General features: G+C 40.4%; 1 protein-coding gene across 1 annotated transcript; it reads right to left on the bottom strand.

Moving 5' to 3' along the window:
- Window positions 1–6,721: 6,721 nt before the first annotated feature.
- On the bottom strand, window positions 6,722–11,203 carry LOC120449266 (amidophosphoribosyltransferase). Its single transcript, XM_039631648.2, has 3 exons — window positions 9,898–11,203; window positions 9,670–9,836; window positions 6,722–8,374 (listed from the first exon to the last, which is right to left on the bottom strand). The coding sequence occupies exons 1-3, from the start codon at window positions 9,941–9,943 to the stop codon at window positions 6,947–6,949; spliced, it is 1,641 nt and encodes a 546-aa protein (XP_039487582.1). The 5' UTR covers window positions 9,944–11,203; the 3' UTR covers window positions 6,722–6,946.
- Window positions 11,204–17,776: the final 6,573 nt, after the last annotated feature.

Genomic DNA, 17,776 nt, shown 5'->3' on the forward strand with positions numbered 1-17,776 from the left:
CTGATAATTTTTCAAAATTTATTTCAAATGATTTAATATCAGTCATTAAATAATATGCACTAAAATGTTAACAAACAGGAAACTTACTTCATCCACTCCATATTTAAATACCTTTAAATATCATTATCTAGCTTGTCAAAATAAATCCAAATAAAGTAAGTAAGTAAGTATAAGTAAGCATACTTCTAATAGTTAAGTTATACAAACATATTCTATATAGAAATCAGCAATATTTTCCACGATCTGTTTCTGGCACACCTCCGAGCGAACGAAAGCACAAATTCAAAGGCCTAAAAAGCATTCTACTCCCAATTTCACTTCCCAGGCCAAACAGCGAGGTCACAGGAAAAAATCATAATGAATTCAGCAGACAAAATCTCATTTTCTAAGAATTATTCACTCAAATCCATTACTCATTTCCCATCCGCAATCTGTCGCCCGAGTGCAGCCAGCTGCAAGACGTGACGGCGGCTGCCAAAAAGCGGCAAACACACAAATCTCAAAACCCCAAACAGAAGACGACTACGATTCCGACTTCGACTCCGGACTCCTCCGAACCCAAAAACGCACCCACGACGAGCGAATAATGCAGGGAAACCCGCAAAGGCCCGACCGTACGATACCAGTTCACATTATAATCCACAAGACATGTGTGAATTTGCCGCCCTATCAGACAGTTGGGATCTCTAGCACCGACTTCCATCCAACACCCCGGTTCCAAAATCCCCGCCGGATCCCCAAACAACACGTCCAATTCAAAGCTCTCTTGCCAAGTTTTCCCACAGTCGATCAACATGAAATGAGATATGATGAGATATTTGACAGTTACGTGATTTCTTTCTCGGTTCACAATTTGGCATGTTCGCTTGATGTTGGTGCTACTTCGCCTCTGTTTCATATTTTATAATGCTAATCATCAGTTTGGGGCGTTACGAACTACAAACGAGCCGCCAGGTGGCGCCACTCAAGGTTAGTCGGTTCACGAACCCAAAAACAATTTGGAACTGGAGCTCCACTCGCCAAGGACATGCGTGGATTGGAGTCCTTTATCGAGCCCATAAAAATCATCGAAGAACTCGCCGGAGTTTTTGAGCTTAGTCTGCTTCAATTGCTTTCGGGGGGCGGATGCATAGAAGCGATTGAAATAAGGGATGAAGACCATTTTTACAATATTATTTTTGGCCAATTAAAAATAGAAATGTTTGTACAAATGAATAGAGAAGTATGCCATATAATACAATATTTTATGGGTTTTTCATGTTGGTAAATAATCTTAACCTGGATTTAAGATCAAATATAAACTTTAATACCTCATCACATTTTTAAAATCATTCAAAAATTCAATTTCATAATCTCAACACTCGTTTCACTTCCTCTTTTGAGTAATTATTCAAAAAATGATTACCTGCTCAACTGCATTCGTTCAACTGGCCTATCGCAACATTCATTACCACTTCAATAAGTTTACATTAATTAATGAGCTGTAATTAAATTAACCACATCACTTGATAAGCCTTCGGGTGATGGATTAAAATAAATTAATTAAAATAATAAATAATCTGGCAGCTTACAGCGGCAACACTAACAAAAAAAACTATTAAAAGCAAACCAACGGGAAATTGCAATTTACAACAGGCAACCAAAAACAACAAAGCCATCAACAATGTGAATAAAAAAAAATGTGTAAAAAATAAAACTGCACAAACAATTTTCAGTTGAGCGGCCATGTAGAAATTTGCAATGGTGGCCAGACAACTGCGGATGTTGTTGTTATTGCTGTTATTGTTGGTTGTAAGTATATACATATGTTGCTGTTGCTGTATTTGTTGCTTTTATTGTTTTCGCAGTTGTTGTTGTTCCTGTTGGGCGTATCAGGCACACAATGAACAAGTGCAACAACAACAACTGCTGCCAACATAATGAACTTACACGCAATGGGAAGCACAACAGATGCAGTCCCCCACATCACATCACATCAGCGGCAACTGGGGAGAATCATAATAAAAAAAATGGAAAAATAAGTATTACCTGCCTACTCTTGCCTACAATCAGCAGAAAAATCCATCCAGCCAATTGAACATTCCATGCAGAGAGGGAAAACAGGTGTAAAGCAGCAATTAAGAACTTTGTAATTAAGGAATTAAATCTCGCAATGATAAGCGTGAAATTGGTTTCTTAAATGATATAAAGACATTTCATTTTCCACGGTTACCGCGTTTAATTGTATAATAAATTATAATTTTATAAAGTATATAGCATATTTCTAAAGCCAGTAATAATATAGTTTTGGTCTGATTTATGCCTTTCTATGCCCTTTTGACTTGTCATTTCTCAAAGTGCATCCCAATCTCCGCCAGCTTTCATCATGCATTGTCGCACACTGTGACAATGATGGCCGGAAGTGCAACAGCCCCCAAAATGGAGTCGCCATTCTGGAGCAAGCACTCGCACTCGCACACATACACAGCTGCCGCTCACACACACTTTGACGCACTGGCTGTGAATTATTTTGTTGTTGCATGTCACTCAAATCAGAGATTTGGTTTGCCGCTTGCCTTAATTATCGTTATTATCTTTGCTGGCTCTTCAGAATTGGCCAATGCAGCGGGAAAATCGCCGCAAAGCACGCGATGTCAAACGAAGGCCGCCCCCCCAACCGCCCACTTTTCCAGCCCCACCCCACTTATTTTTCGAGGGAAATTGCATTCTTTGGTGCACAAACAGCAACTTCATACATATTTATTACCTCAACGCGCTTTTGTTGTATTTGCTGTTGTGCACAATAACCAACATTATACACATAAATATAAACATATATACATATATATATAGGTATAATGCACTTAATTTCCTACCTGTGTCCGCCCAGAAAAACCCCACCCAACACCCCGTTTTTCCATCGTCGTGGCTTTGCGTGCAAGAAACAAAAATTAAATTATATTAGTTCATAATTTTAAATTATAAAATTCAACTTGTTCGTGGCAAGTTGCGGGTGGTTGGGGGGTGTTTTCTGTGCTGAATGAGCTGGAGCACGGAAAACCCACCTTCTTGGGATTGCCCTGCGGCATCTCCATTTTCCATTCAAGGCAAACGCCAACGTGGTTGCTCCAAATGCAATTTGAAAATTTTAGAAAATATTTAGAAAATTAACGCAAAGTTGTGGAAATATTGTTGGGTCGTCTGCTTGGTTTGCCCGGCAAAACTTTATTCCGTTGCTTCTAAAAATATTATGTAAATTCCGTTTGAAGCTAATGCTGTGCGGAAATTGTGGAGCGGACATTTGATTAGATTCCATTTTGGGCATAGAAAATTAGCTGGGAAAATGCTTTAAGAGGACATTAAATTCGTTTTGATTTGGATTTTATGAGGAAAGGCAAGTTAGCTATCTAAAACTAAAATATGTTTAATAATTGGTTTTATTTTTAGAATTAGAGAGCAATATTGAAAGTTGCATATTATATAAGTTTTTCTTTCTGCAATTTTAGTTATAACGGGTGTTTTTTTTAGAGGTATAGAACTTTAAGTTGGCATTACTGTTCAAGATGGCGACCGATTTAACAGCTGTCAAGTGATTTATTCTCAGTTTGGTTTGGCAATTCGTCATGCGTGCTTACAAAATCCAACTCGTGCAAGAATTGAAACCAAACGATCATCAAGCAAGGCGTAGATTCGTCGAATGGGCCCAAAACGAGATTGCTGTTGTTCCCGATTTTTCATAAGCCTCCAAGATCTTGTGATTTAACACCGCTAGACTACTTTTTGTGGGGCTATGTAAAGTCATTGGTCTATGCGGATAAGCCACAAACGCTAAACCATTTGGAAGACAACATTCGCCGTGTTATTGCCGATATACGGCCAAATATTGGAAAAAGTCATTGCAAATTGGACGTCCAGATTGGACTACATCCGAGCCAGCCGTGGCGGTCATATGCCAGAAATCATATTTAAAATGTAATGCCACAAGATTATCTTTCATGTCAATAAAATTCATGTCAATCGAATAATCCATCGTTGTTTTATTGCAATTTAAAGTTCTATACCTCTAAAAAAAACACCCTATACATCTAATAATAGCATGTTTACTTAAATATCATAAATAAAATTTATATAATATTATTGCTCAAATATGTCATAAATATATGTCATAAATTAAGTTTTATTTAAATATTATTGCTCCAAAAAATATATGTTGCAAATCCCAGCTGACCACTTACCTCTTCCTGTTCCTCTGGTCAACGCAAAGTCCTTAAATCAAATTACCAGTTGACAAGGAGTTTTCTAGTCCTTGGGATCAGAGGTCTCAAGGAATGCAAATTTCAGTGGACAGGAATTTCGTTCCTTTTTGCGTCGGACACATGCCAGAAATGTCTTGAGGCCGAAAAGACGGAAGTTTGATTTGCTAATGAACTGGAGAATGGATGTTCTGGCTGCGGCCCTTGATATCCTGGGTGACCACAAAGTGTTCTATTGGCCAGAAAATTACATTTCATACGATGTCGTTTTGGCCATCGCATGTCTTGCATGCCGGGCACGTTTTGCGTGCCTATTGCAAAGGACATCGAGCTGGCAAAGGAGTCCTTTTGTTTGCCTTTCGTTCGGTTCGTGTGGCTTTTCTGGCCCCTGCCACTCACTTGTTGCATGTGTCAGAAGTGGCAAAAGGATATGCCTTCGGTGCCGGCATTGATGTTTAAATTAAATTTCCAGCGACGACAATTTCCATCAAGTGTTTGGATAATGGCTTCATAATCTTCATCTACGGCCGTTTCATTTGCATGCCATTGCCATAATTTTTGGCTCATATATTTACTCAGCCATTTGACTCAATAATAAGCTTGATTGTTTATACTAGGAGCTGACTTTTCTCCCACCCCTTGCGAAAGCTTTTTATTAAATTGCAAAAGCGGCGGCCAAAATTTATTGCAATTTTTTTTTTTCTACCTCGCTGCCATCTTCTAAAATCCCCCTCACAATTTTCCGAACCCGCTGTCTGCTTTTGTTTTTGAAGTAGGAAACATTGTGAAAAGTGCAAGGCGAAAAAAAAAAATGAAATGCGAAGGAGAAATAACATGGGGAACTTAAGTAAACATTAATTTACATAACTTCTGTGCAAATGACGACGGTGGGCGGGCAGGCCGAAGTGGGCGGGGCCGGCTGTCGTCATCGGGCACGAAAACCGGATCCGGATCCCAAGTCCGGACGTGGGCGTCAGCGCTCTTGTAGCCCGGCGTTATTAAAAAATTTAAAGCATGTTTTGCGGCACAGAGTTGGGGTTTTTCCCGGGCGGATTTTCGAGGGGGTTCCTTCATCTGGGGTCCTGGCAATATGGCACTGCTTAGTTGTCACTGTCTGCGGCAGTGGGCACAGGATGTTTGTGTTTGTGATCGACGGCGCACATAAGCAAACGCTCTACTCTCTATATATAATTTTTTTTCTGTGAATATCTTGGTCCTGCTGTCGTATCCTTGTGGCAGCAAAGGACGCTGGTGTGTTGAAGAGAAGTGCCAGCGTCTGTTTTCAATGTTTCCAGGCGTCGTTTCTTTTATGTAGCCACTTGGTGAAAAGTCAGATGAAGTGGTGAAGGAGATCCGCGTAAAAAGGAAGCTGACAGGACCTAGAAAATTCTCTAGCTCTTGGAGAATTTAGAAAATATAAAAGGCACTTTGATTCTTTTGTATCTCATACGACGTTCAACTTCTTAAATGAAACTATTATTTTAATAAGCTTTTGTAAAAATAAAGGAATGTGGGCTATAACATTTTTTTGCTATTCCGAGAACTTATAATATAACTTTATAATAAAAGTTTATTACCACATTTAAAATATTTATAAATTTCTTTTTAATAATTAAATATATTTTAAAATATTATTTAATTTGATTTAATTTCATATCAAAGAAACACAACTGAAAACAGTAAATACCCTGCACATGAATTAATCAAGCGAGTTACAATGACAGTGCATATTATTTCCTTCTCTTATGTCCTCGCCACACTTCAGCGTAGTGAAACCCACTTCCACATCCACTTCCTCTTCCACACCCACCCCCCATTCCCACCCCCGATTTTTCCACCACCCCCTGGCCGGCTTTGCCAATGCCGCGCAGCTTAGCGAAATTGTTTGCGAAAATACAACACAATATTCAAGAATAATGATGACATTGTTGACTCCAGTACCCGGCGCGAGTCATAAAAGAAAGGAAAAGAAAAAAAGTTGGTTGTATACGATGAGAGAGGATATGGATACCCCCGTCGCATAACCGCAAGGACATCTTCCGCAGGATTAAACGCCCTAAACGCCCCGCTTTAGACATTGCAACGCCCCAAATGGGGAGCCTTTGCCAGAAAGAGATCGGAAGCCAAGGATATGGGGGCCACGGCACAGCCGGAAAGAGACAGGGCGCAAAAAAGCAAACCCGATTACCATATTGTATGATATGGGGCTATATCTGAGCTCGGCTATAACCGGAAGCGGGCGACTTCCACTTCCTCCTCCAGCCCCCCTGATTCCCTTCGCACACAGAGCTTGGAAATATAAATTGAAATGAATTGAAGTTATGGCATTAGACAGTTTTGAAAATAATCAGACGTTGATGTGGCCCATTAGCATTTAGAGTATGTGTTCCTTGCCTGCCAGAAAGCCAAATAAAGTAAAGAAATAAATAAAAAAAAAGGTTCAGTGAATTTGACTAGTAAATAAGTAATTGGTGGTAACAAAATAATAATTAAATATTTATTTCTTTTTATTTCTATATAATAATTGTATCTGCTTGAGTTTGTTGTCCTACTTATTATTCCTTATCTCAAAGAAAAAACCCCTGGTTTGCTAATTGAAAACAACATTTTTTGTGATGGGTCAAAGAACTGAAATTTTAAATATATATTCTTTATATACAATCTGAGGCCTAGAACTACATTAAACCTAAGAAATTAATAATCGATGTGAGATTCTACCAGCTGAGCTCCTCGGGCAATCCGCCAGGATACTCGCCCGTTAGGCAAGCTGTGCAATAGCCAGCTTTCAGTGGATTCACATGGGCCTTGTTCATCTGGACGGCCTTGACCAGACCCTCCACACTCAAGTAGGCCAGACTATCGGCGCCCACGTGATCCGCCAGCTGATCGGCGTTCAATTTGTTGGCTATGAGCTCCTCACGTGTGGGTATATTGATGCCCATGTAGCAGGGATACTGCAGCGGTGGACTGGCAATGCGAATGTGCACCTCGGTGGCACCGGCATCACGCAGCAGTTTGATGATCGGTCCAATGGTGTTGCCCCTCACAATGGAGTCGTCGACCAGCACGATGCGCTTGCCCTCCACATTTTGAGCCAAGGCACCAAACTTCTTGGCCACGCCCAACTGTCGCAATCTGGTCGACGGTTGAATGAACGTGCGGCCCACATAGCGGTTCTTGCAGAGAACTTCACCGAATGGCAAACCCGACTCCCTGGCATAACCATGGGCAGCTGCTGTGCCCGATTCCGGCACCGAGCTGACCAGATCCGCATCCAGGGGCGATTCCCTGGCCAACTGGCGACCACACTGCAGGCGGGCTGAGTACACCATCTGACCCTCGAACATGGAATCACTGCGCGCGAAGTAGACGTACTCAAAGATGCAGAATGCCATGCGCTTGTAGTCCGGTCTTTCGACAATGTCCACGGTTCTATAGCCATTTCTCGACAGCTCGATGATCTCGCCGGGCTCCACCTCGCGTACATATCTGGCACCGATGGAGAGGAAGCCACAGCTTTCACTGCTGACCACCCAACCCTCGGCCAGCTGGTCATTGATGTTCGCATGTCCTGCATCCACGGGCACAATTTTGCCCAAGCACAGTGGCCTATTGCCATAGGAATCCCGGACAGCGTAGATCTTATCCTTGTGCATCACGACCAGGGAGTAGGAGAGTGGAGCCAGTGTCATGAAGTGGCGAATTCTGGCCGGCCAATTGGGGCCATCGTGCTCCGACACATCCTCGGGTGCACAGCACAGGGACTGGGCAATCAGCTCACTGTCACTGTGCGTGGACAGGCCCACTCCTCGCTCCAGGACCTCTCGCCTCAGGGACTCACAGTTCACCAGCTCACCATTGTGAGCGATGGCCAGTGCTCCATGGGCAGTGTGCACCACAAACGGCTGGCAGTTCACTACCTCGGAGGCTGCGGACGTGGAATACCGGGTGTGTCCTATGCCCAGGTTGCCTTTTAGCTTCCTGATGGCCTCGTCATTGAACAGATTGTTGATCATGCCCATGCCCTTGTGCACGCTGAAGTTCTTGGAGGACTTGCCCAGACTGGTCACTATGCCCGCCGACTCCTGGCCTCGATGCTGCAGTGCCACCAGACCCAGGCAGATCATCTGTGCTATGTCCAGCTGAAAGCAGAAAAATCCCATTTAGCAATTGCTTTTTTTTCACTTGTTTTTAAACAATTTAATATTAAACGTAAATATTAAATAATAAAGCCCAGGGGGTATTCTGTGTAGATAAGGCATATCATATTCGAAACTCAATATTAAAAATTGTTATTTAAGGCTTGGTTATTCAGCAGTTCATAGATTTAAACAATGCAAACTGTTTAAGCAAATATCATTTAATGGAAATAAATTTGAATAATACAAACTATATACCAGTTAATAGAAATATAATACTTTTTGTAAGACATATACAAGTTATTACCTAAGGCACCGCAATACTTTGTTTTTCTTAATACCTAGCCCAACATATATGATAGTTTAGAAATGTTAATTTTGCTGTATTGAGAAGAACAGATAACTGCATGTCAATTTTGATTTCCGACCGTGAATACTCTAGTGCATTCTGTTATTTTCCATTTCATTACAGTCGAGCAATGAAAACACGAACAACAAAGATTACAACCGCAAGTCAAACCAAATCCATACGATTCAGTTCGATCGCCCTGACGTCACCACAGCCCCTGGGCATTGGCCACAGATAGAGAGCATCGTTAGAAGATCACCAGGGGGTGTATCTGATCTGGTGGATCCGTGGAACGGGGCTAGCCATTGACCCACTAACCATTGATTTGCATATGTCTGACGTACATGGTCGTCCATGGAAATTTGCTAACGGAGTGATCGACTTGCGACAGCCACAAAGACTTCGAGATATCGATATGGTTATGATCACTAGTGATCGGTATTTCATGGTGGGTATCTACTGTTTGCCTAGTGATATTTATTATTCATTAGCTAGCAATTGATTCTTTACTTTACTTATTTATTAATTAAAATCTTAGGATTATACATTTTTTTCGGAATTTTCCAACCAAATGCAACATAACTAAAAGAAGTTTCAGAAGTATTATACAAGTACGTGCATTTTGGATACATTTCTTTCTCTTTAGGTCAGTTTTTAAAGAAGCAAATTAAAGTTCAAAATGACTTACTTATTTATGAAAAAAAAAATTCAAAAAAACATGTAAATTCTGTATCACACAATCTAAATAAATTATATTACACATTTTTCCGGAATTTTCCAACAGAATATAACATACCAAAAATATGTTTTAAAAGTATTGTTTAAGTAATTGTGTGTGGGAAAAATTTCTTTTTTTTGGTTGGTTTTTGAATATGAAAATTTATATTCCCAAACATTTTCTGTAGCCTATATTATATATTTATTTATTTTGTAATTATTGTTTCCATACCTGTGTTGGGTAATCCCCGCAAGCGATAGCGCCAAAAACTCCGCACTCGCAGGTCATTCCGGTGGCATCCTCGCCTTTCGGCTGCACGGACTTGTAGATTTTGTCGGGAAACATTTTGGGCGATACGCCGCTTAAGACCACATCCTTTGTCTTCTGGCAGCACTCATCTGTTGCAGATTCCAGATTTAATTGCGCACTCTCACCATTAAAATATTTATAGAATCTTACCTTTATTGAGCTTGGCACAGCAATTTCCCGAATCACTTTGCGCCATTATTTGCTTCGCTTTCAATAACGTCCTTATATATGTATGTATGTATGTTATGAGTATCGATTTTCTTGTGTGGGAATTAGTATTGACTACGATTGAGACACTGTACACTGGGCACGAGATCGCTGGTTAAGTCGAACACTTGAACACTTGATCACTGGAATTGTTCACGTCTGCATTGATTGAATGCCAGCGGAATTATGAATGTTCATGTTACAGCCGCGCCTAATTAAACCTCCGATCATCGTACATATATGGCAGGCAGCTGATATACTCGTCGTGGTTATCAGTTGGGCTGGGAATGCAATCTCAGCGGCAGGACGGAGCGGGAAGATTCCGGAGGTTCCACAACCGCATCGAGAAACGCATGTCGTGCAAAATTTGATAGCCCCACCGATTTATGCCCGATATACCAAAATAAACACTGGGATTTCGTACTCACGTTTTTGATTTGATCATCAAGCCGATTCAATGACCGCATTATGTCTGTCTAGTCTTCAAAATCACGCATCTCACGTTGGCATTGATCTCAAATCATCAAATCATCAAATCATCAAATCATGTGCGCCTTTTTAAACGAGTCGAACTTCGATTAAGCTTATCAGCTTAATGCGCTGGCACATGCATTTCAAGTTCAAAGTTTAATTATTTATTTAAGGGCCCCCCTTGGAGACAGAGTCAGCGAAAAATCATCTTGCTTTCTAAGTCTTGTCACATAAACAAACTTCGATGTTGACACATTGTTGCTTATCTGGAAAATGCGTTCAATGACGCATTTTAGAAGTGTTTTCCATTTCGGCGTAAACAATAACAGATTAAATTATGTTTTTCTTTTGCCATTTAAATGGGCTGTGCTATCGCGAATGTACGCTTATTACCAAGCCCCCCAGTGGAGCACAATCTTCGAGGGTTGATCGATTCGCTCTCGATCACACGATTAAATGCCTGATCGTAAACAATAAACAAATTCCACACTCCAGTCGCCAACAACTAACTAATCACTTGTGCTAATTATAGCCGCCAGTTTCCATCTATCACTTACAAGTCACTTGTTTATAGGCTTGGAAAATCGAAAACCATGTGATCGCCGATCAACTGATTTAATTACTTTTTTCTAGCACTGATTTAGCTTCCGATTGGGATGCTCGCCTGCGATTTCGCACCTCATCTGATGCAATCGAGGCGACCGCAGGCATAAGCGTCTGCTGCGGTTAGGTCGTGTCTACCTGATAAAGTGGGTCTCTCTCGCCTCCCCCTACAAAATCGATTCACTTCGAATAGGTTCTGAGTGGAACTGAGGGGTCTAGACAAAACACAGCCCTATTTATGAACGTATTGTATGAGGTCGACGAGACCTGGAAATTTTTAATTGCCACTCGAGGCAGGGCTAGAATAAGTAGTTAGTTTAACAAAAAATATTCTAGAGTTGTGTATATTTTAAAATTCAAAATTTATTTAAGTCAGTTGAATATCTGGATAAGTTGGTTTGAATATTAATTTGACCTCTTTATATTTAAAAGAGATCAATGATTTAAGTTGTGTTTGAATATTTTGTTTATTAGCTAATACTTCAAAATTGCAAATAATAATAAACTAAGCTTATTCTATTTACCCACCTAAAAGTATTTATTTATTTACTATTACTCAAAAATAGGCATAATAGGCAAATAGGCAGCAACAAGCATTTCTACTTTCTTAATGCAAATAAGAGTAATCTACTTACAATCACCATTAGCATCGCCATGACAATTGCTTTATTAAAACTTAAAGTTTCCATTTCCAATTCCGTCGATTCTTAGTCGCCCTTTAACAAAGAGATAACCCATATAGGTAGCCCCCCATCATTACCTTTTATTATCAGCATTTTTCGGCCAAAACAACAAACAATCAGGCAAACAAACGAAATAAACAAAAACTAAGCAAACAAACAGCAAAGCGCCAGATAATCAGATGCGGCATATAATGTGGAAATGAGCCTGGCTTTTGGAACAACTGCCTGGTTTTTTCTACAATGGGCTAATGTTATATGCTATATATGCTATATCTGCTATTGTGGGGTGTCCAAGAAAAATGACCAAACCGAAAATCGCTGCGATGGTTTGGGTGGCTGTGAGACATGTGTAACCACTTGAATTTCATTTGGCGAAAAGCTTTATCGAAAATTATGCGAATGTTGGTTGACTTTTGGCCAAGCGCCACCGACCAGGCCGAATTGCTCCGCGGGACACTCCTAGAGCCACCTCCTTCCAGGATCCACCTTCTCGGAAAAATAGCAGTGGAAGCCGGCTGCTGCACTGAGAAAAAAAATGGTGGCTTGGGAAAAAAGATAACCATTACTTCCCTATAAATAGAATATCAATTGATAAAGGTGTGTCAGCACTGAATAGATTAATTAAAATAGCCATATTATGTTATATTATTACTTCTTAAGTACGAAAATCTTGCCCATAATAATTCAGTGGAATAATTTTTAGACTTCTTATAATTATAATTATTAATAATTTAATAAGTATGTATTATTATAATTTTATAATGAATTTGTTAGTTGAATATTAAAGGCATAATTTCATCTTCTGGCAACCAAGATATATTTTATTTTCAAGCATACAAATATATATGTGCTATATGTAATTTATGTTAGAAGTTTTTCATTTTACTGTGTATACAGCTAACTGCTTAGAAGTCTGATAAAAATCCAGCACACACTCACAGCTAAGCAAACAGATAATAAAGAGGAAAATGATGCTTCAGCAAGTGGGTTGGGTTGGTTTGGGTTGGGTTGGGTTGGGTTGGAGATTCCAGGAGAGGGGCTTTTCGCATATGTGAGTGCCACACCCCCTGCTGCTCCTTGGACTGCTGCTCCTTCGTTGGCCTCGTGGAGTGGCGTCCAGTTTGCCGCTGCTCCAGCTCCTGAACGATGGACCGTGGATTGTGGACCATGGACCACGGAACGGACCGTCTGCCTCATGCATAATTCAGCAGAATTCTGAATGATTATTCTTTATGGGACTGTTTATTTCTTTTGACCATTTATTTCAAGTTGCTTTCGTTGCCACGCTGCCGTTCCCCTGTCTTCCATTTTCATTATTTTTATACAGTTTCCAGTTGCTTGCGCTCGAAATGATTTTGACCAACGGTGACGCAAAAATCATCAAATGGCCCTGGACCCCGGACCCCATGAGCACATATCTATTGAGCCAAAAACGTTATACCATCCCCATACCCATTCAATACCACCACTCCATCGCGAATCCCCGGAATACGAATCATTCTATCCTTTGGGCAACCACACATGGATTGGCGCCGCCCACTTTTTTGTAGAGGAAAGTAGCCAAGGGCGCTCGGTTTGCTTTCAACGCATCATTTCATTTTATTTTATGCTCTCTCCCGAAAAAGTGACCACCAAAAAAAAAAAGGGTGGGTAAATAAATTTTATTTGTTTTTCTCCGCTAGCCGCAATTGAATAAAATGTTCTTCTAATGCTGACATTCAAGGGGCAATTACTCTTGTCAGATATTGCGCAAAAGTTGAAACTGGCTTTGGAACTTTAAAAATAAAATTAAATGTAATATAAATATATTCAAGACATTTATAAAATTTCAAGTTATAAATTTTATTATATGGATATAAATCTCTAATAGCATAATTAATCCGCTTGCTTCCTAAATCCTTTTAATCAACATAATGCCATCATCTAACTCTTGCCAAGTCAATCGCAAACCGCATAGCTGGGAAAACTTTAATTAAACGCACAGTCCCATTGCTTTTTCTTGGCCAATGGGAATTTCAATTAAAACTAATTGAAAGCCGCATAAACTTGGTTTAAGTAAACAAAAACCAGAGTCGCTGAAGAACTTTGATGATTACGCGCCATACCAAAACCAGAAGCCACAAAAATATCGAAAGGACAGCTCCGGTTCGAGGACATTCCCCTCCCTTTTTTTTTGGCCAGTGTTTTTAATTCGTTTACGTTTATTATTTATTCCAAGACAGCGGGGAGAAAACAGAAAGCTGGATAGCTAAAGAAATCCGTCGTTTAAATTTGTTGTTCGGCCATTCCATCTTGTTATTTGTCTTTGCTGGCATTTCTTTATATTTCGTTATATACAATTTGCATTTGCTTTATATATATATTTACTATATAGCTCAAAATTTTCATTTCTGTCTTTTGTTTTCGCGATGGTTTTCCCTCTTTTCTCCGTCATGAATTTGCATAACGAAGCAGTCACAACAACAAATAGAAAAAGTGGGCGTGTAGGACCCGACTGGATGGACCAGCTTCACCAGCTTTCAAGTTTACTTAGTTGCCAATTTGAGGAGCGTTCCAAATTGTCCAGCGATGTGTACCGCCTGCCCGCCCACCGCCGTCCACCGAATATATTTCTTTAATTAGTTTTCCACCGCCGAATACCTCATCTTTAAGAACTAGACCAAAAATCCATTTGGCTTTCGGTTGGCGCTTTCTTAAAGCCAACTTGTGCATTCGTAATGAGCCACTGATTGATGTCTGTCAAAGGGGGTCGCAACGTGTTTACAGTGGGGTTCCTCGTAAAATCTTAATGACTTTCAATTTGTGGCACATTAGACAGATCCCAAAAAACATGTGTAACACCCAGAAATAAACGCGCGCGATGAGACCTTCTCTTTCTTGGCCAGGTTAATTAGCATTTCGGAAACGTAAATTGAATTACCAACACAATGTGTAAGCGAGAACAGAGCCACCAAAAACTGCTCCAGTTACGCGTGAGAATTTCGGGCCATTTCTCGTCTAAGGAACTTGCCACTTGTGCGCATAAAATTTCAATTTTCACTATCGAAATGGGCATGGAATGAAAAAAAGGGGAGAATATGGCGACACATTCCCAAGGCAAGCTGCTCAATTGCTGGCCAATAATCATAAAATTTAATAAACACATTTTCCACTAGCCTTTGGTCAACTGCTGACCGTTACTAGTCAGTCACCCCCCGAGGCATACAGTGAACACACAGTGGGCAACAGTGGGTTAATGTATGCAAAACGCATTCAAATTTTATGTATCGCCCCGCAACGATCTGTGGGATAGTCAGCTCCTCAGCTCCTCAACCCCTCGAAATGGTCCCAGTACAACATAATTCGAATGGGACTGGTTGGCTTTTTTGGTGTGGCATGTCTGGCGTTGTTTGAGTTCCAGTTCCGCTGTTATCTTCCACGGTCTATTGGCCCTCGTGGGCTCTGGGTTCGGTTCTATCTCCGAGGGGCTACTGTGCATGTAAATTGCATAGTTTCGGACACTTTGGGTCACCTAATGAGGCCGACTCGTCGTTGTCGTCGTCGTCGTCGTCTGGGTTTTGGTATCTATATCTGCTGTTTGGCATGGGAAATGAGCAGATCTCCGGGGAAGACAAACAGAAAGAGCAGCGTTTTGCACTGACACACTTTGATCTGAAAGGTGATCTGATCTAGTTTGGAATGCGCTGGGCTACATAAGGTCCAAAGTCCCATACTGAAGTCTATTAAGAGTCTATAAAATACTTATCAGGAACTTTTTAAGGAGTTTAGTTATATATAAGGAAAGTGTAACTCACATGTGAGCATCATTTTAGAAAATAATAATAAATTTAATTTAATAAATTTGTTTACTAATTTTTTAGCAAAATCATGAACTTCATGTAAAATTGTATTAAATTCATTACTTACTGGCATCAAGGATTTTTTTTTGGCTAAGCACTTGAGAGATCTGCTATTAACTAAGTGAAATCCCTTCTTGTTAGACCACCAAAAATATCCTCCCATATGTGTTGAAACATTTGTCTTGCCACGCTTTTGTCACTTTACAGGCAATTGCACTTTATGAACCGCAAATCGCATCAATTATATGATGAACTCTCTCCTTCAAAACCCAAAAACTTTGCACAACTTTGCGAACAATCTCAACGCTCAAGTTCTGTCAATAAATCAAATTTGCTGCAAGCCATAAAAACGCCAAGCATTAGCACAACAAAAAGGACACCCGTGGCAAAGGACTAGATAGCCATGGACCATCCCCAAAAAAGCCGTAAATCTCAGAATCACTTGTCGCGATTTGGAGTAAAGTGAAGCGCTTGTTTGCCTAGCGAAACCTCAGGATGGTGCATTAAATTTTACGCATTATTAGGAGACTCTTCAGTCCTGAAAGGACAACAGCGACAAAGGATAACAACGAAAAATTAGGCACATTTGCGGTTAGGAGTTGAGGGTTGGGGGAGGGTCAAAAACGAGGGAGGGTGACTCCTGGACCGAGGGAGGGTGTCGGGGTGGCAGTTTAACGCTCTACGCATCATTCCACTTCATTGGCGACTTTTGTAACATTTGTTTGTGACGTTAATTTATACAATAATTGTGACAAGGACCAAGTCGACTCACAAACGAGACAACGAGTGCGACTGACAACGGCCAGGAAAACGCAGATATGTCTAGTGTGGCTAAATCTGTCATTTACTATATGCTAAAAGGTATATAGTGATATGGTATTTACTTATAAAAATATTATATTTACAATATTAAACTAGCTGTCAAAGGCATTTTTATTAATGCTGAAAAGCTAAGCAAATTCCATTTATATCAACAAATTACAAGAAGTTTTAATTTTGATAGTACACTTGAAAGTTTCAAATAACTTTGCCAAATTTATATTTCTTTGTGTGTGATCTTTTTTTTCACATACCATAAATATGTGCGAATTTTTCGTTTGCTTGCTTTTTAATGGAATTTTAATGTATTTGTGTTTGCCTTTTTCTGGACACACAAGTATATATACTTTTTTATTATTTATTCTAAATTATATTCATACAAATGTTAAAACTTTCACAGCCACATTTACATCCCACACACACACAGCGGCACATGAATATTGAAAATGTTTCCCCGACTTTTCCCCGTAGCTCAACTTTCATTACAAAACGCATTCTCGTGTGGAAAAAGTTTTTCACGCCCCCAACATCCCCTTTTGGAATATGAGTGTTAAAAGCCAGGCCCTGCATATATTAATATACCAAAAACGTGCGAGTGTGAGTGTGTGTGTGTGAGGCCAGGTACAAACGGTCCTAAGCGAAAAAAAAAGAAACTGGAAAACACATTAAAATTTTCATGAAAAATGTCATCAACAAAAGTTTGAAATGCAAATAATTTGCAAGTTGCTGGCTGGGCTGCTGCTGCTGCTGCTGAAAGCTGAGTGCTCTCAAGGACCAGACAAAGATCCCATCATTTAATATGCCTAGCAGACACACACTCTGCCATAGCTCCCATTTCTTTTTTTGGGCCGTCCCGCATTAGAATGCATTTAAAAAGGCATCTATCAGGCAGGACGAAGGATTCAGGACAATCATCATCACGCAAATCCCAACTGATCGATTATGATTGATGGTGTATGTGGTTGCATGCGAAAAAGGCGATTTGGTGGGCAATTAAAATTCAAATCGATTGCAAATATCAAAGACAATGCGAAGAATATGTATTCAGGGCGTGGTTCGAATGGAATCTGGGTATCTGGACGTGATTTCATTAGCAGGACGAAATCAAAGCAATGGCAGGATATTCCCTCCTTCAGCTTGGCCTGCACTCGAGTGTCGCGACGTTCGCCATTAAAACATTTGCCACGCTCACTTGGCAACATGGACAGGGCCAGTAAAGCACCAGATTTCCGAATCAGAAACGGAATAAGAGTGCTGAGAGTCCTGAAAGTCCTTCGAGTGGCAGCAGCAGCAAGCAAAGGACAATTGCGATAAAAATGGCGTCTTAAGTCGAAACCCCCAGCAGAGCCTGGAAGTCATTAACTCAGCTAGAGGGCTTTTATCTCGCCACTTGAGCGCATCGCAAGC

The sequence above is a fragment of the Drosophila santomea genome, chromosome 3L, assembly GCF_016746245.2.
Source record: "Drosophila santomea strain STO CAGO 1482 chromosome 3L, Prin_Dsan_1.1, whole genome shotgun sequence".
Classification (NCBI taxonomy): Eukaryota; Metazoa; Arthropoda; class Insecta; order Diptera; family Drosophilidae; genus Drosophila; species Drosophila santomea.